Source organism: Capricornis sumatraensis, chromosome 6 (assembly GCF_032405125.1).
Source record: "Capricornis sumatraensis isolate serow.1 chromosome 6, serow.2, whole genome shotgun sequence".
NCBI classification, from domain to species: Eukaryota; Metazoa; Chordata; class Mammalia; order Artiodactyla; family Bovidae; genus Capricornis; species Capricornis sumatraensis.
Window position 1 is genome coordinate 63672954 of NC_091074.1, and position 27302 is coordinate 63700255.

General features: G+C 40.7%; 1 protein-coding gene across 20 annotated transcripts in view; it reads left to right on the forward strand.

Moving 5' to 3' along the window:
* The window catches only part of TLE4 (TLE family member 4, transcriptional corepressor), a 158676-nt gene that overhangs the window by 88742 nt on the left and 42632 nt on the right, over window positions 1-27302 (forward strand). For 2 of the 20 annotated variants that reach the window (XM_068973999.1, XM_068974004.1), the window contains one exon: window positions 19021-19038. The exons of the other annotated variants lie outside the window; for them this stretch is intronic. In XM_068973999.1, the coding sequence (XP_068830100.1) occupies window positions 19021-19038 (18 nt within the window). The remainder of the gene's footprint in view (window positions 1-19020; window positions 19039-27302) is intronic. 20 annotated transcript variants of the gene reach the window in all.

Here is a 27302-nt window from a genome sequence, read left to right on the forward strand (position 1 = left end):
AAGGCGTTGAAATCCATAAAATACTATAAAGAGAGGATATAATTAAAAAACAAACACCACCAACAAACTAAACTGTAGCTGGGCTTGTGTTATCTCCTGCTGTCCCTTTAGACATCAGTAGTCTGAGAAAGGGTGTATCATTAAGGGCTGTAACTTGGACTCTGTCCACTCTAACTTATTAAAAAATTATGTGAAACCCTACTTATGCAGTCAGCCCCACTGATTTCTGAGCATGCATAGCTCATAGTTCAGATTTCATTGTGTGAAGGTAGTTGGTGAGGAACGCTTTGTTTATTATTTTGTATATGATTAAAGGTTTAGAGGTGTTGAGGCCTTGCCCAGGTTTACATAGCCATAGCTATACTCAAAGGAGGCAATTCCAGCATGCATTTTAACTTTGTGTACGCCAGTACTTAAAATGAACACCTTCTGTAAATAATGGACATTGTTTTGGTAACCATAATGCCCTCAATCACTTGATAATTCCTTGATAGCTTCTAGCTTCTAATATCTAGCCTACAAGCAGATTTCTATGATTATTTCAAATAATTGGTTTGCAAGAGTTTCCCTCCTTTTAAAATTTTTTCTGTACTATTAATTTGTTGAAGAAGGCTGGGCCAGCCTTCCTATAGGGTGGCCCATATTCTAAATGTCTCTGTGTACTTCCCAATGGTGTCATGAAGACTTTCTGCTGCATTGCACCAAGAAGAGTCTTATGATGAGGGAATGGGTAGAAGAATGACGTCTAGGTTTGCATGTACATGTTAGTGATAAACAGTTCAATGAAGTTTACTAATAAGGCAGTAAAAGTTTTAGAAATGTATACTGATGATCAGTAAAATATATAGGATTCTATTTGTATGCTTTTACTTTCAGACACAGACTATCATGTATTTGCAATCCAATTCCACTTTCCAAACATATATGTAATTGCTTAAGATAGACTTTTAAAAATATATTTTCAAGTGGGTAGTGTCCTAGATGCCCTGTGCTCTGACAGAGCATAGGTTTCTCCCACTAAATTTTCAGCTCCTTAAGGGCAAGAATCTTACCTTCTTTGTGGAACTGTGTGGGAGGACAAATCAAGGATGAGTACGAAGGAAATTGTAATATTGAGTTTGCCAAAAAGTTCATTTGGGCTTTTCTGTAACATGGAAAAACCCAAACAAACTTTTCGGCCAACTGGTAGAATTAGGATCTCTCTAGGTCAGCTGTGTGTCAATGGGCAAGTCACTTAACTTCTCTGGATTTCAAAGCAGTTACTTACTACTCTAGGCATTTTTCCAAGAGTTTGAAATGTAACTGTTCTCTTAGGTTATTCAGTCCTGTCCTAGAAGTGAATTTTGCAATACAAATCTTATACCATAGGATGTATTTAAAAAATAAAGTTGGCCATACCATTAGCCAAATAAGCACAGTGGTAATTATATTTCATTTTGAGTATTGAGTGGTAGGGAAATAGTTTAATGTTCTAAAGTTTACCTTTCAAGGATTTAATTTTCCAAAATAAGATGATAATTTAAAAGTAAGTGTTTTACACTATGCTTGGTTTTTTAGTTCTTTGTGGAGACACTTGTTTCTACCATACTCCTGTTTGGGATTACATTATCATAGAATAATCAGGAATTCAGTGCTGTCTACGGGATTATGATGCAGTAATTTGTTCAGTATTGAATTGATACCTGCCTCTAGGCATGTAAGCTGTGTGAAATGTAACAGGTGCCCTAATTCCAGAAAATATGTTGTAATTGTTTGTTTGTCGAACAGATGAATAAATATCTTCAGGGCATAGCTGGTCCTCAGGTGGTGAGCATGAATGGATCAGTGATGAGACTGAGGAAGCCGTGTTGGCTGCACCCTCCTCTACCAATCACTGAGGCAGAACAAATGTTAATTAACAGGGGCAGACTGGTTGTGGGATCTGCCTTCCCCAGATGATTTTTGGCAAGGGCATTTTAATTCTTTTCCTCTATAAATCAACCCTCTTAGTTACCAGACAAACATTTTCATCCCGAAGTTTAATGTCTCTTAATTTTCTTAATTAGAATGCATTTCATCTCTTGCAAAAATATTACATCATAAAGTTTTTATTCAACATATCTTTTAAATTTTAAGGGGGCTCAATATTTATTTGTTTAAACTGGCATTTGAATTTTAGAAGCATTTGTTTCTCAAAATGCAGATAATTCTTCCAAAAGAATTATTTAAAAGAATGCCTCACCATCTTTTTTACATTCATATATAGTAACACTTACCATAACCCACTCTGGAAAAATCATAAAATTACCTACAGGGATGCTCAATATCCTCACTTCTCTATTTCTTGTTATTTCTGCTGCAACACTTACTTCTATCCAACTTATATATTTTGTTTTATGGGGCTTTGAAGTACTCCACATATCTTCTGGGTTAAAGATTCTCTGCACCTGGGGGCCAGCTGCTAACAAGGGTTTTAATTTTGAACGTGAAGAGGAGTCATATCTAATAATTACTGTGGCAGCGGCCTTGGGACATCGTTGAACAAAATTCAAGCTTCATGAAAGAGGAAAGGAAGTTTGCTGAGGGCTGACTAATACCAGCTGCAAGAGTTTTGGATTCTTTTAAATAAACTTGCTGTTAGATGAAACTAATGAAATCATATTTCAAAACTAAATGCTGCTTAGGTCTAGCAAATCAAAACTAAATCTTAGAGTTGAATACTTAGTTGTTTTACTTTAATCTAAAAACTGAACAAAGTAAATCATATGATTTTGTCAGATTCCTTATTCAGAACCAGTCCAAATATCTCTATGTGTAATAAATTTTACAACTTTAAAAAGGCATTTTAAGTGTCAGCTAATAGAGCTCTTGGGAAGTCCCTGGTGGTCCAGTGGTTAGGACTCTGTGCTTCCACTTTAGGGGACACAGGTTCGGTCCTTGGTCAGGGAACTAAGATCCTGAGTCTCACATGGTATGGCCAAACACACACACACACACACACACAGACACACACAAAACAAAACTAGTATAGTCATTTTAATTCCTGTTTATGTGTGATAGTTGTAATTCCAGCTTATGTGTTTAGATGTAATTGGTGGCTAAGCCCTGTCTCCCCCCATCCCTGGGTTCAGTGATGCCTCTGGTTTTGCTCACTAGAAATGGGGAAAGCAGCAACATATACTTGCATGAAGTCTCCTCACAAGCAGTCTGCCTTTCTTCCCTCACACTGTTTAATATTGCATCCCTTCGTCAGCCACTGATGTTCACAACAAGCTTACCCTTTCCTGTCCCTCACCATGACTGTAGGGTGAGCTTGAGGAATTCTTTTTCATGAAAATGGACTCCCTATTTAATTGTATCACACCCTAAGGATTCTTGATTTTTTTTTTTTCCCTCCCAAATCGGTACTTTTCAAGTTGCTGAGTGTTCATATTTAAGAGAAAGGGAGGTGAAAGGGAGGTTAACAAGTTGGTGATGCCACCCAGTGAGAGAAGCCAGTAGGCAGTACAGCAACATCTCATTTTTATTTATTCTTCCTTATGGCCATTTTAATTATTTTAGAAATTTTCAAAAATTCATTTATCTTTCTTTAAACTTCTGTTTTCTTGAGCGACATTTGGCCTTTTGAACAACAAAATAAAATTGGAAATGCTAATGTTTTGAGCCATCTAAAGAAGGAAAATAAAAATGTCACCATGGTAACAAAGCTGCTTTCTAGATGGTTTCCTAAGATATGCCTGAACTAGAAGCAGATGTCTGATTTGAGAATCTTGCCTCCTTCAATGTAAACAAATAACTTCTGGGCAGGTGTTGGAAATAATATGGAAATCCTATTAAGGGGCCCTGGGTTCCTGTCAGTCACGAAGCCCGTGCCACAAAAGGGCTGGTTGTCACATAAAGGCGCAGAGTAAATTCTCATTAGGCCTGAGCTTTTCCCAGGAAATGATTGTCTCGGTGTGTTCTTTCTCCTGTGAATCTGAATGTAAGCTGTTGCTTCTATTGATCTATTCACTGGCTTTATTTTTCTCCTCTTCATTCCAGATCCTCCCTTGCCCCCGCCAGCCTGTTTTCTGCCCCCTCACCCACCCCTTCCCTTTAGATTAACACTTGATCTGTGCTATTGCTCTGAGACTTGTGACATTTGTGATTTTAACCTCCCACCCTGGGTGGGGGAGGAGGGAAGTCACTCTTCCATCCCTGGGGCCTGTGGGACAAAGAACCAGGCTGATGAGGCTGAGTACCCAGGGCTGTTTGGAGCCACACAGCAAGAGGCAGCCACAGTCCTGAATACTGTTCTGTGTACATTTACTTGTAGTTTTGTGTGTTATAAATTAAGCAGAAACTAAAAGCATGAAGAGACAGTGTTTTTATGTACTTTTCCAAGCCTATGTAGTTGTCTGGTAAGCCAGTAAAACTGCAGTGAACAATATAGTAGCCACTAGCCACAGCAAGCTATTAAATTTTATCAGTTAAAATGAAAGAAAATGTAAAAATCTAGTTCCTCGGTTGCACTTGTGACACTTCAAGTCCTTGGCAGCCATGTGTGGCTCTTGTACCTGCCATGCCAGCGCCGCTGTGGGGTAGTACCATCATTACAGAAAGTTCTGTAGGACAGGGAGAGACTTCAGCCTGATGAAGGCTCACTGGTTCAGCTGTTTTATCTGGTTAAAACTGACCCCTGGTATTTCAAAAGCGAAGCTTTTTCCTGATGCATAGAAAAGAAGGGGCATGTGTGTATTTTGGTTTTGTAGCTTTACTGTTCAGAAATGGTTGATATGGTCAACTGCATTAATATAGTGATCTTTTAAATGGTTGTAGGCCTTTTTTTTTTCTTTCTGGTGGAATAGATTGAGCAGTTTAAGGTGAATCTTCCCAGAATGGACCCCCAGGACATACTTTTTAATGTTTCTAAACAGAAAGTTGAGGTGGTGGTAGGCGGGGCTGAAGGCTGTGCATAATGATGCTCTTTATAATACTCAGAAGGTTAAATGTGGATAAACACTGAAAACAAGGCTTCAGAAAAGCCTCAGTATTATTATGCAGCATTTCTCGGACTGTAGTCCCTGAGACGCACTTCATAAAGCCAATAAAGCGCACACTGGTGGTCTCCCGTTGCCCTAGCAACGGACCATGGGGCACAGTGTATGTGAAATGCATGAACATCTGTGAATTAATCTTTTTTAGTTTGTTCTTTTCTTGGCACTGATTGGCCCACGTGGGCTTGTGCCTGTGACACTGTGTGTGGAGGGGTAATCTGGAGTATTCCCCAGGGTCTGGCCCGGAAGTGGATGGTGGAGCAGCAAGTGAAGGGAGATGTAGCCTAGTGTTTGGCCTGACAGCAATCTCAGGGCTATATACCTTTGGGTATATAGGGAAATGAATAAAAAATGTCCTACTAAGTCTGGGCATTATTGGGTTTATTGAACTGCCCTGAAAAAATAATCTTTAGAGGAAATTGAAATAATCACTTCTGTTTATACCACAGCTATCTGGACCTGAAAGGTCTCTGTGTTATTCCACATCCTTGCCCCAGCCCCAGTCCCTGCTCCAGGGATTAGAACCAAAACATATTGGACTAGTCAGAATGAGATTCCTGAATTGGATGTTTAGGCTGGAATCTGTTTTGATAATAAAATGTTGTAGTGACCTAGTCTGACCTTATTTAGAGAAATTTTAAATTGAGCTGGTGACAGTTCTGTCCTTGGGAGAAGAGAGCAAACGTTGACCGCATAGAGACACATTGAGGAGCAGTGCTTCGGTGCTGTCTGAGTTGGCAGTTACTCCCCCGCTCCTGACGGGAGCGCCTTCAGTTCTTGGCCTGCACTGTGCAGCCTCCACAGACGTGCGTATTCCCTTCCTCCTGCCAGTGGCAGATGCTCCCTTGAAAACTGTTTTGCTCACCCTTATCATTTTCAGGTTCCTTCTCTACCTATTTTTCTCCTACCCTTTTTTGCTCAGCCTCCATTCTCCCTTAGGGGTCAACCCTCTTTCCTGGGGATGAAGGACTATTACTATAAAATGTCTCCTGCTGGCTGTGGTCTGTGATGTATAACATGTGGATTGAGAAATTTTGTTCACAAATGTCTTAGACAGAACTCTGCTTCGTGCTAGTCCATGTGATTTGCTTGATGGTCATTAATATTGAGGGGCATTATAAGTCAGAAGAACTTGTCAGTTTGTATGTTTTCCTTTGGCTACAAAAAAGGCACAGCTGTACCTCTGTAGCTGAGAGATTTTCCTGATTTCCTGTTAGACAGCTAAACAGAGATTATTATTTTAATGGTTTCTGACTTTGCAACCTGTTGGTCTTGACAGATGAACTTGAAAATTGAGCAGCGCCTTCTAAATTATTTAAAGTAAGTTTGTAGGTGTCAGTTTGGCCGTTGGAGGGCAAATAGGCCTGCATTGGTCATTGGGATGCATAGTAAAATTAGGTATAATCCCGCCCCTCAAGTTGTTTTCCTGCTGAAGTATGCAACTTGAGATATGCTGCCTTCTGAGTAGAAGATGATGCATTAATCAATCGTTCCTCTTCATTTGTTTAAGCTTCCAGTTAGTCCCAAATTCCCTTAAAATGTACAAATAGAACTAGTCTGTGCTGTTTGGAGGACTAGCTTCTAAAGGCAATCTTCTGAGGAAGCTGCCAGGGCTAGTGTGCAAATACATGCAAAAAGGGAACCTTTAGCAAACACCAAGGGCAGTGCCAGTGGCAAAGTTCTGTAGGCTTCCCATCTTGATGGTGCCTTTGACTTTTATTCAGATACCGTTTTGTAGGAATCAGTGAAACAATTGGACCATAGAGCTAAAATATTATCATCAGACTTCTGGATGTTTGAATTCCACTCATTTGCTTTTCAAGTAGTTTCTCTGATTGAAAAAAAAAAAAGTTTTCTGTTGCTGCCTCCAGTAAATAGCCTCTTTTACTTTCAGATGGAAGTTTCTTCTTTCAAGAGTTTTTTTAAAAGTTTATCAACTTTGTAATTGTTACTTGAAGGCAGCCTCTGAAATACAACAGTTACAGGAAATATGAAAGACCTTTAGGAGGGAGTAGAATCCATGTCCTGGACAAGTTTTGAAAGCACAATTCTTTATGCCCCAAACTAAGAATTGTTGGATACTCCTGGTAAGAAACGAACATTCTACAGCAGTAAATGGCAGTGAGTAAGCTGGCTATAGTGAGGAGAGGAAATGAGTTTGAATGAGTTTGAATCTCTGCTGTTTGCTTCATCTGTGTTTGACAGATGTTAAGTGTGTTAAAAGCAGTAATTTTGTAATCTGGATGTGGAAGGCTGGAAAAGGAAAGAGAACACAAATAATATAGAAGGGAAAAGATTTCCAGCATCCTGATATTTTATTCTTACCGTATATACTGGTCCAGCGATCAGGAATAATCCTTGAATTTTATTTTTAACTTTTTAATTATTATGTTTTTAAAGTATTAATAGAAATAAAATCATACTTTCATTACTGTTGTAGATATATGGTTCTATAAAAACAAATGGTACTTAAGGGAAAAATTTCTCATATCATTTTCTTACACACACACAGTATTGCAGTGGAATGTTTGGTGATGGGACAATCTCCAAAGATGGGGTTCCCAAAATTGTACATGATACTTTCCTGTTAGGCCAACCCCTAGCTTTTGTGGGATCTGGTAAGATCACAAATAGAGTCCCTCAAATCGTATGTTTAAATATTTAAAAGTTATAAATTCAGTTAATAAATATACCTTCATAATCATCTGAAAGGCCAGGTTTGAATTCACAATTCTCAGGCTCCTGTAGGAGTTCATTGCCAGACAACGTGGGCCTTCACATATTTTCCTGTTGATGCCCCAACTTTCATGTCTAAGCTTCCTTACACCCCAGGGGCACCCCTTTGGTCTGGATGTGCTTACACTGACTGGTTAGACTTTGCATGTGGGCCTTTGGGCAGGAAATTTCAGGGTCCTGATACCCAGCTCTTGGTTTAGAGCGAGGTAGGCAGAGGGTGTGGGTGGGCATGTCCTCTTGGTCCTAAGAGAAAACTGAATGAGTGCTCAGACCCTAGGTTGCTGCTGCTACTGCTAAGTCACTGCAGTCACGTCCGACTCTGTGCGACCCCATAGACGGCAGCCCACCAGGCTCCCCCGTCCCTGGGATTCTCCAGGCAAGAACACTGGAGTGGGTCGCCATTTCCTTCTCCAATGCACGAAAGTGAAAAGTGAAAGTGATGTTGCTCAGTCGTGTCTGACTCTTAGTGACCCCATGGACTGCAGCCTACCAGACTCATCCGTCCATGGGATTTTCCAGGCAAAGAGTACTGGCGTGGGCTGCCATTCCCTTCTCCGGACCCTAGGTCAGTCCCCTCTTATCGAGCTCTTTGGTTTGTATGTTATTTCACAAGCCATACATTTAAGAGAAAAGAAAGAGAAGTGAGGATTTGAAACTGTCAGATCTCGGAATAATTCTTTGTTAAATAAACATCGGCATTTTATTCAAAATTAGGCCAGAGAATTGACATTGTCAAATAGCATCTTCACAAAAGGTACTTTTAAACTTCGCTTTGTAGGTAGAAATGGCAACCCACTCCAGTATTCTTGCCTGGAAAATCCATGGACAGAGAATTTGTGGTGGTGGGCTACAGTCCATGGGATTGCAAAGAGCCAGACACAACTGAGCCAACACACATGCAGAACATGCCTAGCGAGGCTTTTAAAATACTTCATTAAAAATAATCAGTGTATATTGTACCTGTTCACAGTGCTTGTGAAAGGCAGGGGGAAACTTAAAGCTGAGTGAAGTAAAAGAGAGTGGAGCACCAGGGTCATGGTTTGCCCTGAATGGCTTTTCACTGGGCCCCTCCCTCAGTCGGGGCCACAGGGAAGCGTGGATCTGTAGTGACAGTGCCCAGCAAGGTTAGACCTAAAAGGATTAGTTGTAAAGACTCTGCTTTCTTAGACTAAAGATTATCACTTGGAGCCAACTCGGGTCATGATTTCTGTTTTCATCTGCTCCTGTCCCTTTCATGTGCTTCCGTGGTTGGACAGCTGGAAGTGCTACAGAAATATTTAAAGAGCCCTGTTCAGTAGTTTACTGGGCAAGTCGTTGAATAATTCACATAACAAATGATTAGACAAGCACTTGTCCATCTGACTGAATTATTCTACATGTTTGCTGAAGCAGAGGAGGAGGAGTGCAGTGTTTCCTCCTCCAGAGGGTATACAGTGGCCGTATTGACCCATCTAGTTATTGGGTTTCAGCCTTTTGTTGACATTGTTGTAAATGAAAGCAGCCCGGAGGAGCTCGGAGCAGCTGGGCTGGATAATTGTGAAGAATTCCTGCTTGTTGCTGTTACCCCCAGTGTTTGCAGTGGGTTGTTTGCTTTGACTTTTGTTGAACTGTTGACAAAAGCATTAGATACAAATGGGAACAAATAAAGTGGTGAGATGCCAGGAGGGCTTGGCAGGAGTAGTGGTTTTCATTCTGATTTAAATAGGGGATGTCGGAACTTATCTAGATGGGAAATGGAAGGTCGTGTCCGTGCGTGTGTGTTTGTGTGTGTGTGTCTAGAACTGTTTTCTTTTCAGGTACCTGGAAACTAGCTTGCTGTTTATGTACCTTGGCTTACAGAGGTGAGAGAATTAAGAAGGCTACCGTGTCTTATAACCTTAAAAAAGCCGCACTGTACTTATGCCCTTCAGGTGTGTTGCTGGCCAGGAATGCTATAACAAATCATTTCTGGATTCCCCCTCCCCAGCTTAAAAAATACATTTTTTTAATAATGGAAGTATTTTGGGTTTGGGAGATGACAGGCATGACGTGGAGGTAGGGAGGATTAAGAAAAACAGTATATGCTAAAATAGTATAGCTAGCAGAATGGAAGTCATTTACTGGAACGCTTTTAATTTGGTTTAAACAAAATACTCTTTTGTATATTCAAATGGGGAGTAGTTCAGCTGTTGTGAAGCCAGAAAATTAATGGTATTTTTAGTGAAATAGCAAAAGCATGTCAACAACATAGCTGCAGATGATAATGCTGGCATTTTATTCATGAGGAATTATCAGTGCAGGTTACTGGACAACATAGTGTGACTGAAAATGATTGAGTGTGGGAGAAGCCACTGTCCTTCTGCTCGATGATTTTATTTTGCATTTGGTCTTCCTCAGGCTTCATTTGTGCATGGATGTATTTTCCCGTATTTTCCCTATCATAAACCAAAATATAAGGTCTTCTTGGCTGAGGCTTGTATGCATACTCCCCCTCTTAGAATGCCTCACAGTGAAGGCTTCTCTCTTTGCGTATTGACTGAAAGGCTACAGAGTGTGTTTTCATTGCACAGATGGTCAGTGGAGGTGGGTGGCCTTTGGAGAAAGGTCCCTCTGAATAGGTCTCTGGGAGTTGTCTAAAAGCACCAACTGGCAAGACTTCCCACAATGCATGAGGTGGATAACTGTCAAAGAATTTGCCTTCCTGGCAAGTAAAGGATTTGGAATATGCAGTAAGGCCAGAAAAATGTTTATAAAACCTGGGCAAGGATAGACAGAAGCTGCATTTATTAGGAAGTTAAAACACCCTCTGGGACAGTGCATTTCCATGTTATGATAATGGAAATTGTACTGAAATGTATTTGAATGGTTCTGCTAAGCCGTGTCTTTGTGTTTGCTCCCCATTTTGGCCCAGGGCACCCTGGGTACCATCAATAAGACATCCTTTTGTTGGTTCTAGTTCACCCAGTGTCGGGGCGGGGAGGCAGCCAGTGCTTCCTCTTCAATGTGTTCTGTTCTCCGGCATTGTCTGTTGGATTCTCCTCCTCTGCTGATGACAAAAAGAATATATGTACGTTTGTGTAATTGTTCTTTGGTTTCAGTTGGCCAAATCTTAAGGAATTCTAGTGCAGAAGAATTTACTGAGTTTGTGTTAATAGAAGGAATGTTAGATTATTTTAATCTTTGCAATATTTCTAGTCCTAAAGACTAGTAATCCTTTGGGAGGTGGGTGGCAACTTCATGGGCAAATTTGTTAAAAAGAACTGCAACTCAAATGCTCTGCAAGTTGCAACTCAGAGTGATATTTTTGCTTATCACTAGGCGATCAAGTAAGTGTAGAGACCTAGATCTGAAGTTCATAAGGAAGAAATCCCTGAAAAGACTGAGCTGGGGATAAACACATCTGTGTGACCAAGTAGGTGATGTGTCTTACAGAAGATGGTACCCGAGGGGGGTGGTAGTGACATCATGCAAGTTAGAAAATATGCAAAGACAGTAAGGCAAGAAGTTTTCATTGTTAACAAGCCAGAAGGAGTGAGAGAGATTAAGACTCCACAGACTTGACTCAGCACGATGCCCAAACTATAAAAGACCCTGGGCAAAAATACAGTAAAAGGCTTACCCTTGAAAGGAATGAGTTCCAGAGAACCTCACTTAGGCCAAGACAAAGAGGTGGACCCACTGCACCCCTCAGGCTGTGGCCAGGGCTGCAAGGGTGAGCATGTTTTGGAAGAGACTGGTTTTACAGACAGATCTCTTCCCTCCTCCTCTTTTCCCACTCACTCCTGGAGCAGTATTTATGTTTGCCGTGCTCTTAAAGCTAAAATAACACCCTTGTAAAGGGTGACTCAAGTCGTCTCTTTGTACACTTGGTTTGAAACACATTTCTCAATGTTGGGAAGCCGGTGGGTGTTGGGACCTGTCCACATCGGTGCACATGACACCCTATGAACCCCAGCCAGCCTGCAGGTGAAAGGCCATGCAGGGATGCTGGTTAGAAAAGCAGGCTGTAGACTCAGGTGGCCTGGGTTCAAACCCTGTGTTCTGCCATTTACCAGCTTTGGGCAGGCTAAATCCCTCATGTTCTGTTTTCTGCTATGAAGAGTGGTAATGTACATTTTCAAAGGTGCCTGTCACTTAGTAGATGCTCAGTGAATCTTGCCTTTTTTTTTTTTTTTTAGTGTACAGTATGGATAATTTGAAAGTAACTTGGTTCCAGGTATTTTTGAGGGGTTTCATATTTAAATTAACTTGGATTTGACAGCAAGCACAAGACTGACAGCAGAAAGCAGAAAACTAGAAATGTGCCAGGCTATGGAGGAAAGTATTCTGAGATTAAAATTTTGTTGCAGAAAATCTACAAAATGGACCTTTGTATGTGCAGATGGTTGAGAATTAACTTTACCCGATCTGAGCACATATTTAAATCTAAAGGGAATTTGGTGATTCCAGATAGTTCAGCCTCGACTGAGAATGTGACACGTGACCTTTTTTTTAATTTTTATTTTTTTGAGAACGTGACTTTTATATGTTTTAGAGCCAAAACCACTTGCTACTCCTAATAGTTGAAATTGGAGACCCAACAAGGAGAACCTCACGGGTTCCTGTCAGCCCGTATCCTGCTTTTGAAAGCCATTCACCTGCTGTGCCAGTGCTGTGTGCTTCTGCTGCTTGGAGATGCTGCTGACTAGCCTGGCAGTGACCTCCTTGCTAGCCAGAGGAGTGACCTGAGGGTCATGGCCTATGGTCTGCCTTGAGTTTTGCTGGGAGCCTCTTTTATCTTCGTGTCAGATTATCTGCAACATGGACGTCTCCCTCCAGGGTTGTAGACCGTTGCGGTCCGGCGTTCCTCTCGTTGTGTGGGGAGAAGGATGTACCCAACAGGTGCTGCTCCTGGCTGCTCCTCCTCCTCCTCAGTTTACTACTCACAGACCTAATCCCTGTCATAAGGCTGGCTGGCTGGGGAAGGAACCCACATCCCTGCGCGGTAATACTGATTTATTTGCAGCTCCTTCTCTTCAGGCTGAGTGCACCGCAGTGTCATGAGGTGAGAGCCAGTCGGTCTTGGGCTTGGCAGGGTGCGTCTGAGGGAACAGGAACACTTGCGTCATCTGGATTCAGGGGCTACACAGGCCTGGGTCCTGCAGAGGAGGTGACGGACTGCACCCCCCACCCCTCTTTGAGTGTGCGCTCCTGAAGGTGAATGTTGACCAAAAAAGGATTCTCGCAGAGTGCTACCCATGTGCTGTGTTTCCAATAGCAAGATTAACCTCAGTTTCTCTATAAAAATGTCAGTCTGGAAGATGTCCTATGGCCTGTGCTGTTGGGAGTGATAGGTATGCTGCCACAACAGCTGTCTTCCAAGGGTTACAAAAATAAGGAACCCCTCCCTTTGGGGAGAGGGTGCCCAGAATGTGCAGTTAGATTACTCAAAGGGTCAATGCCAACAGAGTCCAAGGAAATGTTATATTTTCTTGGTAGGAATGACAGAGGCCAGAGTTCTAGAAGTAGGCTTACACTGGGCATAGGTCGGTGCTTCCCTCCAGGGAGAGTGCTGGCACAACTAGGCTTCCTTCCCACGGGGATGGGCAGTGAGGGACCCTGGCAGGTAGGAGTTCAGCTGCCCACGGGGGCCACGGCCTGTCTGGCAAAGTCTTTGAGGTGCCTTTTCAGAAAGACTCTGTTTTCTAATAATTACCTCGTCTGGATTTTTAGAACTGTCTTCCTGGGTGATCAGTGACCACCCTTTCTGTGAGAAAGAGTACGTGAAAACCGCCAGGCTGTATTTGGGGCAGCCCATTTTTACCAGTCGCCAGACCGTTGTTTTTAGAAAAGTGCCGTCTCCTCTGAAGGCCCAGGAAGCTTTTGCGGGGTCAGCTATGCTTGAGAATTCTGACGTCTTTGTTTCTTCTTCCCTTCTCCTACCCGAGATGCCATTTTCAGAGTGTATTAGCTCAGATTTGGAATCTCACACTTCTCTGGTTATCAGAACTAAACACCAACTGTGTTTCTTTGTAGAGATTTATTTCTATTTAAAAGATAAGGAAAAGGAATATACATCTCTCTAGCTCAAAAAACCCTAAGAAGGAGTAGACTAAGTGGAAAGTTTCTCCAGGCACAATTAGAGTTCTGTTACAGAAACAAGTACAAGTGAGGGCAGGTGGGCTGCAGAGCACTCAGCCCAGGGACTCAATTAAAAATGCTTTAAAAATGTAATTCCAATCAATTCAGGTAGTCTTAGAACATTACAAGATGTGAGAAAACATACCTTAAATGCCAGCAGCCAGTGAAAAGGGCATAATTTCAGAAACCCTGCTATAAATTGTGTGCCTTTGGATTTCAAAAATGTAGAGGATACATCACTGATATTCAGAATAAATATGAGAATTGTACAGTCTTTGCATCTTAGAAGAAATGAAGTCTTTAAAGACCTAATTTTGTTTGGCCTAGATTCCCAAATTTTTTTCTGGTTGTCACAACATTTGTTTTGGGAGATGTACGATCAAATCTGACTGTAACAAACACCATTACAACAAAAATATCCCTATAACCACACAACTTCTAGACCCCAACCCAAAATCCACTTACTTAAAACAATATTGAAGGAAACCCAATTCCATTAAGGCAAAATAAGTGGGTTAGTCTTGGAGGTTTTTCCTTCATGATTTACGTAACCTCCTGAAATCCATATACATGAATTGGCAGTAAGTGATTTTAGAAATGTTTGTTTACCTTTGGAATATATTACATGATTTTTAACATGTTGTTTCCTTTTCAGATTATTTTCTGTAGATGTCCATAACAAGTATTTGCTTTTGTGGGAGGAGTCCACCCCAAATGAAATGCTTCTGTCTGATTCCCTACATTGCATATTTTGGTTTCTCTTACTTTTATATCTAGAAAGTATCTCATATATAATTTTCCGCTAAGAAAAATTAAAATTCTAGTATAATTTACATTTTGCTTATTGTTAGACACTGAAACCACAGGCTCAGAACACAGTTATAGTGATTGGCCATCGTCACCTGTGAGCAGTGTTGGCTGCCTCTGGCCCTGGTTGACAGTTGCTTACAGTCCTGGCTGTGTTGCCTTCCCTCAGAGGGATGCAGCTTATAGACTGGGCAGTTCTGGTTGGCGGCTCCTGCTTCTGGTGTCCCTGGGCCCAGCACCCTGTCTTCCTCTTCGTTGCCCTCAGCATCTGCAGTCCTTTTGCGTGACGTGTGCAGGGTCTGCTGCTTTCCTGGAAGTTAATGAAAACATCTAAAAGGCAGCTTAGTATACAGTGAAAACATGCACTTGGTAGTCACGGGTTCTAGACAGGTCTACCACCTGCTCTCTTTGTGATCTTGGACAATAATAATAAAAAATAATTAACATGGAGTGTGCATTTATTCTGTGCCAAGTTCTTACCACCATCTTTCTGTTTATTCAAAACAGCCTCCTAAGATGGAGTTTACTAGTATCTCCAAGTTAGATTGAAGAAAGTGGAACACAGTTGGTTAAGTGACTTGCTACAGTCACCTGTAATCAGATGAGTCCCCAGAGTTGTCCTCTTCATCTCTACACTAGCATCAATGGGAACATCATCCTATGTATTAATGTCTTACTTGGTATAGGGTTTTTAGAGAGAGGATTAGAGACATGTATGAGGAGACCCAGTGAAGTGTCTGCCCCTTAGGAAGACGATTAATAAATTATATATGAGCTTAGCTTTCTTGTCTCTCAGGTCGAAAAAAATTCAGACTCAATGGATGCTGATTTTGTGTACCTGTAATACTGCTGTTGTGATATATCCTTTTGTATGACTTACCTGTCATATGTCCTTAGAATGTAAGCTCTTTGCATGGGTGGTGTCTGTTTTTCATAGCTCATATTTTGTGGACTTCTAAAATGATACTTTGAGGCCATTTTTATTTCATAGCCTTTTGGAATGTCATTACACAATCCTGTGTGTGTTTTTGTGTCAAATTTCTCATATCCAGCAGATGTATCCTCCTCCTCTTACAGCTCGGAATCTGTTGTCTGATTAAAAATTATGCAGATGAAAAATCTGACAAAGATTTTAACTTGCAGCTTCATCCACTGCTGGAGATAAATAGGAATACTCTTATAGTAACAAAATTCCCTAATTTGGGTTTTATAGTTTGATATCATTGTCATTTCATAGAGAAGCAAGGGTAGGTTTTTTGTTTCTTTATAATCACTGCATTTAGTGATAACACTTTCTACCTTTAGTGTCTATAAGCATGTATGATGTTTGTGTCTGTGCTTCCTGCTCTTCATTAATTGATGAAAAAACAAATGCTTGTGCTTCCCGTGTTTTGGCTGACTTTTGGAGCTTTAGGACAAGGGTTGAAGAGGGACCTCTGTGTTTCATAACTTAGAAGGCCCCTGTGTACTGTTCTGAGTTTTCCTTCCCAGTCTCTCTGTTCTCTCCCTCTTCTGCTACCCTTCCCCCTCCAAAAAGGACAACTTAGAAACTTTAGAATAGAACAGACAGGATAGTTGGGTGGCAATCACAGAGGAATGAATGCTTGATTCCAGTGCTGAATCAATTTGTTGAGGATAAGTTGAAGCCTACGTATGATGGAGATTTTTCTTTTAAAATACCAAATTGAGGCCCCATGGCCTGACAAAAGTATTTCTTGCTGATTTGTGAGTCTGCTTGCAAAGAATTAATACAACAACATCTATTTCTGCTTTACTGACTATGCCAAAGCTTTTGATCGTGTGGATCACAATAAACTGTGCAAAATTCTGAAAGGGATGGCAATACAAGACCATCTGATGTGCCTCTTGAGAAACCTGTATGCAGGTCAGGAAGTAACAGAACTGGACATGGAACAACATACTGGTTCCAAATAGGAAAAGGAGTACGTCAAGGCTGTATATTGTCACCCTGCTTATTTAACTTATATGCAGAGTACATCATGAGAAGCGCTGGGCTAGAGGAAGCACAAGCTGGAATCAAGATTGCCGGGAGAAATATCAATAACCTCAGATATGCAGATGATGCCACCCTTACGGCAGAAAGTGAACTAAAGAGCCTCTTGATGAAAGTGAAAGAGGACAGTGAAAAAGTTGGCTTAAAGATCAGCATTCAGAAAACTAAGATAGCATCTGGTCCCATCGCTTCATGACAAAACTATGGTTTTTCCAGTAGTCATGTATGGATGTGAGAGTTGGAAAGAGAGAGAAAGAGAAAAAGAAAAGAGAGAAAGAAAGAAAGGTGAGCGCTGAAGAATTGATGCTTTTGAACTGTGGTGTTGGAGAAGACTCTTGAGAGTCCCTTGGACTGCAAGGAGATCCACCCAGTCCATCCTAAAGGAGATCAGTCCTGGGTGTTCATTGGAACGACGGATGCTGAAGCTGAAACTCCAATACTTTGGCTACTTCATGAGAAGAGTTGACTCATTGCAAAAGACTGATGCTGGGAGGGATTGGAGGATGAGATGGCTGGGTGGCATCACCGACTCAATGGACATGAGTTTGAGTGAACTCCAGGAGTTGGTGATGGACAGGGAGGCCTGGAGTGCTGCGGTTCATGGGGTCACAAAGAGTTGGACACGACTGAGTGACTGAACTGAACTCAACTGAATACACAGAAATTAAATTTTGTTTATCTGACCTTGAGCAAACCACTTTAAGTTTAAACGAAAATAAAGCATGATATCAGGCTATCCTGTAAATTCAGAGTGTATAGTCATTAACAACTCTTTGTGACTGGGGGCTTCACCATCCCTCTCTCTTTCATTTCCTAAGCAGTGTCACTACCACCCTGATTAGTCATTTACTTCTGAGTTCTCAGCTTTACATTATGGAGGTCAAGTGAGGTGAGAGAGATGGTACCTTAGACTCCTGTACCAGTCACTGTGACCTCATTGGATCACAGGCATCATGATGCAGGATGCTTAAAGCTGGATTGCCCTGGTGGACTGGCAGGAAGGAGACAATATTTTATGCTCATTTTATTCTACTGTCATATTGGATAGTCTGTTAATCGCCACTGATGTTTGTTTTAGATACTCTAATTAATAAGATGTTTCACTGTTCTAGCTCCCCAAGGCCTTTCCAGCAAAGGACACAACCGAGAAGTAAATAATTATTGTTTTTGTTAACCACTGAAACTATTTTGGGTCAATAGTCTAACTTATTGAGTGCATTTTATTACTTTTTAAAATAAAATATATAGAAAGAGGAGGAAAAAAGCCAACTAGGGATATGGTAGAAAGAGCACCACATTCAGGGGATCTGCCACATTATCTGACCTTGGACATGCCCTCTGTTCTCTCTAAGCCTCAGGTTTCCCACCGGGTTGCATGGCCACTCAGGTTTTTCTGAACCTAGAGTTTATGGTGTACTGTATGATACACCCTATGAAGTATTTTGTTTACTTACTATTTAACTGCAGTGCGTTAGTGTGCAAAAGCCCTAGTGTGTTAATTGGAGCTAGGTGTCATTCTTTATACACTCAGGTGTTCTGACTGAAATGTTGGCGCTCCTTCAGACTTGTTGATCAATACATGTTCAGTATTTTAGTTTACTTCCTATGTTTGAAGATGCATTTTCCACCATAAATCCATGTTACAGTGATGGTTTTAGCCATGAATAAAACAGTTGTATAATGGAAGGATAATGGATTTGAAATTGGATAGATCTAGGTTCAAATCCGGAGAAGGCAATGGCACCCCACTCCAGTACCCTTGCCTGGAAAATCCCATGGACGGAAAATCCCTGGTAGGCTGCAGTCCATGGGGTCACTAAGAGTCAGACATGACTGGGTGACTTCACTTTCACTTTTCACTTTTCACTTTCATGCATTGGAGAAGGAAATGGCAACCCACTGCTGTGTTCTTGCCTGGAGAATCCCAGGGACGGGGGAGCCTGGTGGGCTGCCGTCTATGGGATCGCAGAGAGTCGGACACGATTGAAGCGACTTAGCAGTAGCAGGTTCAAATCAGAATCTTTCTTAGACTTGCAAGTTACACAGTTTCTCCCAGTTAGATTCTTTATAATAATAATATTATCCATTTCATTGGGTTATTACAAGATTGAATGAGACAGTGTGTTTAAAGTACCTTGGGAAGTGCTTGGCCTCTAGTCAGTTCTCAGTAAATGCTAATATCATGTGTTCAAAATAGTATTGTAGCTAATTCAGAATTACTGTTTGCATGCTATTGTTGTACTGCCTAGAATTAATTAAGTTTGTGGCATCTTTTGAAAGATATCCACGGTGGAAATAATAGCAATAGGAGAAGGAAATGGCAACCCACTCCAGTATTCTTGCCTAGAGAATTCCAGGGACTGGAGAGTCTGGTGGGCTGCTGTCTGTGGGGTTGCACAGGGTCGGACACAACTGAAGCGACTTAGCAGCAGCAGCAGCAGACTGCTAGAGCATCCAGACCACGTGTTGCAGACCAGCATTAGGTCCATGTTGTCTGCATGTCTTACCTCATTTTCAGCGTGTCCTTTCCTTTTCCTTCAAGATGTTCATTTTAATTACCTGTAACTACTGAACTTTGATAATAGCAAGGGACAAGATCACTTTTCAACTTGATAATCACAGGTCCTGATCACTTGTTGTTATATCTTCACTGGGCTTTTTGTAAGACACTACTGTATTTTGAATTTATATATAATTATTGATAGATTTACCTTTTATTTCCTTTTCTGGAAACAAACTTACATAGAGCCTGTACTATCCCAGAAGTTTACAGATGAGGCATCCTTCCGGTTATCCTACTTCTGAATTTTATTGGCTTGTCATTAAATTTATACCTGTGTAGTTGTATAATTGTGGATGCTCTTTTGCCTGTAGAATCAGATGTGGGCAGTGTAAGAAGTTCTTTACATTTATGAAATTCAGAAATTTCAGAGGGAGGATTACTGAAAGATTAACCAGATGCTCTAAATGAAATTTCTCTTTTGAATTCCTCTTTGTATATAAAGGTGAGTATCAGATCCATGGTCAGAGGAGCCTGGCAGGCTACAGTTAATGGGGACCCAAAGAGTTAGATACAAGTTAGCAACTAAACAATAACAACAACACAACATCATCAGATCAGTAATTTGTTAGTACAGCAAGTAGTAAGTAATACAGTTGTGATATAAGTGAGAGAACTATTTTGTATTGTATTCAGTCCCTGTGTCTCTTATAGAAATTAGTAGGAATTATGTGAACTATATTCAGAAATACATGAAATACAATGCAGAGAAGAAATTATGCGTATTTACCAAAGATCCAGGGATGATGAGTTTCATCAAGTTAGAGGTGTATACAGGCCTCTTTGACAGTTAGAACCTTTGTAAACTTACGACTCTGTGAGGCTAATGAGACAAGGCCAAAAATACTGTGTAGGCTTTAATCTGTCTACATTGTCTTGGATAAACATACTTATTTATCAGCAGAATTCAATTACAAACTTGAATTGGAAACCATCTGCAGACCTTGTTCTAGTCCTAGCTTTTCCTGTTGCTAGCTGCAGTACCTCGAACAAGTCCCACGCCTGCTTTTTCACTTTGTATAAATGTCAGAGCTTCCCTGATAGGTCAGCTGGTAAAGAATCCGCCTGCAATGCAGGAGATCTGGGTTTGATCCCTGGGTTAGGAAGGTCCCCTGGAGAAGGGAAAGGCTACCCACTCCAGTATTCCGGCCTGGAGAATTCCATGGACTGTGTAGTCTATGTGGTTGCAAAGAGTCGGACACTACTGAGTGAGTTTGACTCAACTTTCACTCAATGTCAGAGTAGTTGGACCAGGAGCTCTCCAAGCTTGTGTCTATATCTAAAAATTCAGATTCAATCCGGGGAAAATTGTGTATTGATGAGTTAAAAGAAAGTGTCTGAATATACTGTATCCACTGTGCTGAAAGGAACTCTTCATCTGCCAGTTTAATAAACACTATATTGTTCTTCATGTTGAGGTGTACAAATGAAAATAGCTTATATATTTGTTGGATTTTTAGGTATTTATTAGATAAAGTGATTGCTTCATGCAAGGTGCGGTAGCAGAGGCGAAGGTCTCTTGGGCACAGGCTTTTTTCTTTGAGTGACAGGACATACACACTGAGAAGGTCTGAAGATCTCTAGCTTTCAGATTACCGGGTGGTGGAGTTCTCTGGGGAATTTGAGATTCAGTGTCTCTGTTAAGGTGACCCATCTAAAAGTTTATTGCCTTTTATAGCCCACAGCCACAGGTATTTAGTAATTCAGTGGGTAATTTATTAAGAAAGTCATACTGTATACTTTCCAAGGATTCATTAACTGCCAACTAGACATTATTTTATGTATTTTTTAAATTTGATTTTTTTTTTTAATGACTTTTGAGTGGCGTAAGAAAATGTTATTAGTGAAATCTTGGTTAGCGTGAACTCATCCTACCCGGATCTGAGGTAACCTGTTGTTGTAAAAACGTAGTGCCATGAGGAAGGCCACCCTAGTGCAGAAGTTAGCAGTTGCTTAGTTTGGATCAGGAATTATCATATTCTGTGGTTTTTCTTAAAACTTTATTTTAAAACAGAGGGCAAGATAAAATGAATTCTCAGAGTCTTACAAGATTAGGCAGGCCCCCATTTCCCTATCCACTACTCTGAAATCCAAAAATCTGTGGAAACAAAGTGGGTTTTTATTTGGGGTGTGTGTTTTTTTGACTATGGAAACACTAATGTTTGATTATGGGGTGCTGTCCCACATCCTGCTACAGTAAATGTATCTTACTGCCTTTCTCAAATTCCAGAAATACTAAATTCCAAAGCTCATCTGGCCCCCAAGAATTTCCTGACGTGCACTGTCTAAGTACAGCCTTGGGACTCCTGTACTTATCTTATCTCTAACTTTTTCATGGACAGAACACTTTGAGGGCAAAGACCTTGTCCTTTTCAGCTTTGAACACTCCGGTATTACTGTCAGGGTGCCTCTGTTACAGTAGTCATTTGTTATACTCTTGAATAAATCAGGGAAGGGAGAGAAGAATGTTTGGACAACTTTAGCCCCTTCTCCTCCAAACCAGTCAGTCAGCAGTTTCTTATCCAGTGTCATAAGCACAGGTTAAGTCATGAAACTGAGTCGACTGATAACTGAAGTTATCAGATGACAACTTATGACCTTTCTCTTGCATTTAAAAATCACTACAGTCAAAATGCTCCAGCATCTCTCGGGATGGAGTGCAGATCACACCATGCAGACCCTCATTCTCCTCTTGGCTCTTGCTGAGGGCACCCTGGGGGAAAATACTGGAATACACCACATTTCCTTGCAGTTGTATAGACCAGACTGAAGGGGTGGGCAAGCTTTGGCCCACAGGCCAAATCCATCTCCTGGTTCTGTATGTGGGATTGGTGGGGAGTGACCTATGAACTATAAGACTGGTTGTTTTTATTGTTTAGTTGCTCATGTCCAACTCTTTGTGAGACCCCATGGTGGTATATACATTTTAAAGGGTTGTAAACAAAAATTATCCAATAGACATATGTGACCTGCAAACCCTAATAATCTGATTGCTGTCAAGCCATTTCCAGAAAAAGTTGGCTAACCTTTGATTTAGACCATTAATTTAACTTCCAGTTTACTTCTCCCTGTCTTTAGAAAGAATTCTTTCCTTCTCATCCCTGTTCTCCCTTTAGGAGTCTACTGACTCAGTGGTTGTTCTTCTAGGTCTTAGGTGGTACTTGTTTTCATGAAATGATAACCCTTAAAGATAGTTTTTATCCAGCTTTTAAAATCTCAGGAGGAAATTTAGATGAAGACAAGATGTAGAGTTAATCTGAGCATAAATAAACATGAAGTTGAGAGTGGTTTTAATGCTCTCATATGGAGAGAACCAATTACAGAGCTTCCTCGGTACCTGTCCTGACTAATTACATGAAGATATAATTTCTTTGATCCCTTTATCTCCAAAATTCCTTTGATTCACAAAATTGTGTACATAATTTGAATACTGAGAATTATTTCAAAACTATTGACCTGGGAAAATATTGCTTTTTAAAGATAGGGCATTTTAAAAATAACCATATCTAAATTGTGTAATCCTGGAGTATCACTGTAACTTAGAATTCATATTGTGAGCCGTTCTGTTTTTTTTCTAAATTATTTCAGCTGCATCTATATACAGTTTTTTATATCTTGTCTTTTTACTCCATGAATTGATAAAGTGAGAATGATCTCTTTGACCTTGTCATATTCTCCTTATTTTTTGTCAGGGTATTAGTGACAGTCACTTGAGGTCTTGAGTCAGAATCCCTGCATTCTAATGCCAGCTTTATTTCTCTCTATCTGTGTGACCTTATGTAGTCACTTACCTCACTAGAGTTCTGTTTGCTCATCACTAACATGGTGGTGGTAATACTGTCCTAACAAAGTTTAGGGAAGGGCAGATACAATGATATAAGTAGAAATTACTTGAAAATTACAGTGTTTTTCATATGTTAGTTGGGGCTGGTGCCACAATAATGAATTTATGATAGTTTACCATTTATACATGTCAGTTCATTTCTTAATTAGACATTATCAGGCTGAGAACCATAAAGGAATGAGTTTGCTTTTTATTTTACATTATTTTCATTTATTCAAATATGGGTAGCTTGAAAAGGAGAAGGGGCATTTTTTTCCTATAGTGCATATTCTCAATTAAATGATTATGTCAGTTAGCAATGCTGTGTAATAAACCTTCCAAGACTTAATGGTATGAAAACTACTTGCTACATCTCATTAGTTTTTGTGTTAGCTGTGGAGTTGGGAAGAGTTCTTCGGCCTGTGCTGGGCTGCTCTTGGCTAAATTTGCTGGGTAGTTTAGAATGTCTTCAGCTGTTCCTCATGTATCTCCTGTACCCACCCCTGCAACAGGCTAAGGCTTGTTCTTTTGGCAGCAGCAGAGTCCAGGAGAGCCTCTCTTTGCATTGTTTGCTACTGTACCATTGGCCAAAGCAAGTCACGTGACCAAACGTAGACACGGGGACATGTGAAAATTGTGGCCACTATGGTAGTCAGTCTACTCAGTGGTCTTAGAGGTAAAGAAAAATCAGCCCAAGTGGGAACCAGATGGTAGCCTGGCATTTTTGTCATGGAGGTTTCTGTTCTTGAGAACACCTTGTATAATTTCAGTGCTTACATACTCCCATTCCTCATCACTGTACCAGAACTGCAACAGCCTCTTGATCTACTCTTTGGCAGAGAATAGCCCACACCCAAATGTGCACCTTTTGTGTTTTAAATAATACAAAGAGTATTGTTTCCAAGACAACTTTGATGAAATGTCAGCTTTCTCTAGGTTCTAAACCCACATAAGAAGCATTGTTATCCTCGTTCCTGCTGGGTAATTTGTATACTGCAGTAGTTTGTTTGAAAACATGCCTGTTGTTCTTTGAAATACGCTTAATGCTAGATTAGAGAGAAGTTTTTTTTTTTTTCTTCCTGTTTATGTAAGCTCATTTCTAAAGCATTTAAAATAAAGAGCTTGGGCATGTATGGTATTTAAAAACCCTTCACATGATGTTTTTAAAACAGATCAATTTCTGCATTAAAATGTTAGGAATTCAGCCAAGGAAAATTCAACTTGAATTGTATAGCTGTAATGATAATGTATTATAACCATCTTCTTTGAAAGTGATTGTACCAGCAGTTAAACCTGGTGAATTACATAATTTAAGAGTGTTTGCCAGAACACTGTTGTAGGGGGATTATTCAAACCTTTCCTAAACAACAGCAAAACGAAAGATAGATTGTAGTTTGAGGTATTTAAATTACTAGAAGAGTCACAAAATATCTAAAGATAACTCATTTGAATTGAACAGAAGGTCATATGTCTGAATGTCAGTTATCACGCTTAACTACTTGGCAGAATATTAGGATGTAAGATGTGATTTCTGTTTTTTAGCTACTTTGGCTTGAATTAAAAATGTCTTGTATTTGCTTATTACTTATCCAAAAAGTGTTTTCAAGTCAGAAGTAACTTTGTGATGGAGACTATTGATTTCAGATGTGTACTTCCGAACAACTAAGAAAATGTATGTATCATATCATTTAAGCGTATCATTAATCTTTTCAAAGCTTTGTGGTTGTTTTAAGGAGAAAACACATGTGTTCTTACTTTATCCCTAACGCAGAAGCCCTGTGTCTCAAGCGACCACCCAGCGCACAAGGGGTGTGTGTGGGTCTCACATCCTATCTCCTGCTGCCCTGCCTCATTCAGTCTTGAGTCAGAGAGAATGTTTTGGAGGGTCAGGTTCATTATTTCATATTATAAATATTTTTCCTTCGGATAAAGGGTACAGATTGAATTCCTTAGTACTTCCAAAGGTGGAGAGATGAGGCAGGACTCTGAAAGAAATGAGAAGGGAGTTGGAGAGCTTTTGTGTGGAAATCTAGCTTTAAAAAAGCCAGTGCCTCTTCCTTAACACTGAGGCCACATGGATGTGGTGGGAAAGTCCTCTAGAAGAAGTAGTTCCTGAGACACATCAGCAACATTGTCACCATTATTTGGGTAGGGGCAGCGAAATACATGAACTGAGAGAAAGGCCACATCAAGATAGAAGCAGAGATTGGAGCCATGCTGCCACAAACCAAGCAGTACCAAGGATTACCAGCCACTCCCAGAAGCTGGAGAGACAAGGAGGGATTCTTCCCAGAGCCTTCAAAGGGAGCATGGCCCTGCTGACACCTTGATCTCACACGTCAGCCTCCAGACCTGAGAGAGAATAAGCTTCTCTTGTTTCAGCCACCTGGTTTGTGGGAGTTTGCTTGGCAGCCCTAGTAAACATATATAGCTCCCAAGAGTTAAGTTTATCTGTCAGTTTTGTTTCATCTCAGGATAGTTAGTGATTGCCATGTGATACTAAATATAGTGATAGTCTACATATAATAAGCCACAAAACTTACCTGTTAAATGTTTTATAAAGATGTGTTATTCAGTGGCTAGTCAGGTACAGTGCCTGTGCTCAGGCTCCAGGAATATAGTGGTGAAAAGGACAGAAATGTTTACTGATCTGGGGCTCAACGTTTTATTTTTATTGGGGAAGAGACACATTCATTGCAGGATTAACAATGATGAAATTGCTTCAGTGGCTTTTACGTAGCCTATGTTCTTGTTCTCCTTTTTGCATCCTCTGAAATCTTAATTGACCTTTGGATCCAGTCTTATGTGATGCAACAAGCCCTGCCAGTTCTTCTCACTTCCTCGTGGACTTGGGTCAGTCTGGCTGCGCATGCTGCACAGAAGCACACTTTGCACTCTTAGAGTTGTGCAGTCACTTGAGGTGGCCCCAGGATGCCACATTTTCTGTCTTGTCTCCATCGCCCTTCAAAAAATGAAGTGGAAACCTTGAAACTTTCCCTTCTCTCGGTTTGGGGTTTTGTTTTGTTTTTACATGTTCTAATGCCCTTTTCATCATTCCTATTTACAGAATTGGTGAGTTTTCACTTTACGAGTGTTTGAGAGAATTCTTGGCCTAAGTCAGATAGGTATGAAGGCAGCCTGATCTGTCAGATGTAATGAAGCAAGCCCCTTTGTCATCCCGTTAACCCCTTTTGTGTCCTCTTTTATTAATGATGTCTTGCTGCTCTGTATACAGGTTTAGTTTCTTTTCACAGTATGCAGGCATCATTCCCTGTGCCTTATATTAAAACCAGAAGACCATCTTTTAGTATCCCGAGTTACTTGGCCCTCGGGATTCAGGTTTCTTTGTGTAGAAAGTGACGAGGTTGAAATGGACAGGTGCTTCTCAAAACTGGTAATGAGTGCGGATTCAGCAATGTCAGTAGGTAGAGGGTGGGCCTGCGATGCTGCATTTCTTACAAGCTCTCAGAAGATCTCATGGTTGCTGAACAGTAAACTATACCTTGAGTGATGGGGACAAGATGACGTTTCTGGTCCCTCGCAGCGAAAGTTGAGAGCTTTCCTGCTTTGTTTAGGGAGTCTGTTCATATCTGTGAACTCACATCCAGAAGGCCTCCTGCTGATCTTGCCGCCCAGTCTTCTCCCATCCCCTCAACACTGTGATCCAACAGAAAGGACCAGGGATGCTCCATGCTGTCGATAGTTCTGAAAAGAGCCAGATGTCTGCAGTTCTTGTTTATAGCTTAACCTGTTTTCTTTTCTCTCTGACTGAAGCTAAACCCACTATCTAATGCATAATTAGCACTAGCCTTCAGGTTACATAGTCCTTTTTGTGGCTGTTTGCCTTGGGTTTCCTCCATTCTTTACTCTCACGGTAATGGTAGATTTATAACCGTCCTCATAACTGTGATTAAATGTCTCAATTCTTTTGCTTTATGTGGCATTCTTGGCCACTTAATTACACTACGTTAAATGGTATGTTGTTGCTGTCAGTGCAGTTGGATTGCAGTGTGGATAGCGTCTTTGGGTATTTTGAAAAATGTTCCTATCATACAATTTGAGCCTGTAAATAGAAATGCTGAGCATGCATAAATGCGCTTTAAGAAATGATTTCTTTATTACTGTTTAGTTGAACTGATGGCGACACTAAACATCAAGACTTTGATGTTTTATATAGCATTCTTCCCCACTAATTAACTTCATTAGTGCAGTTAATTATGGGGGAAGAATACCGTATAAAACATCAAA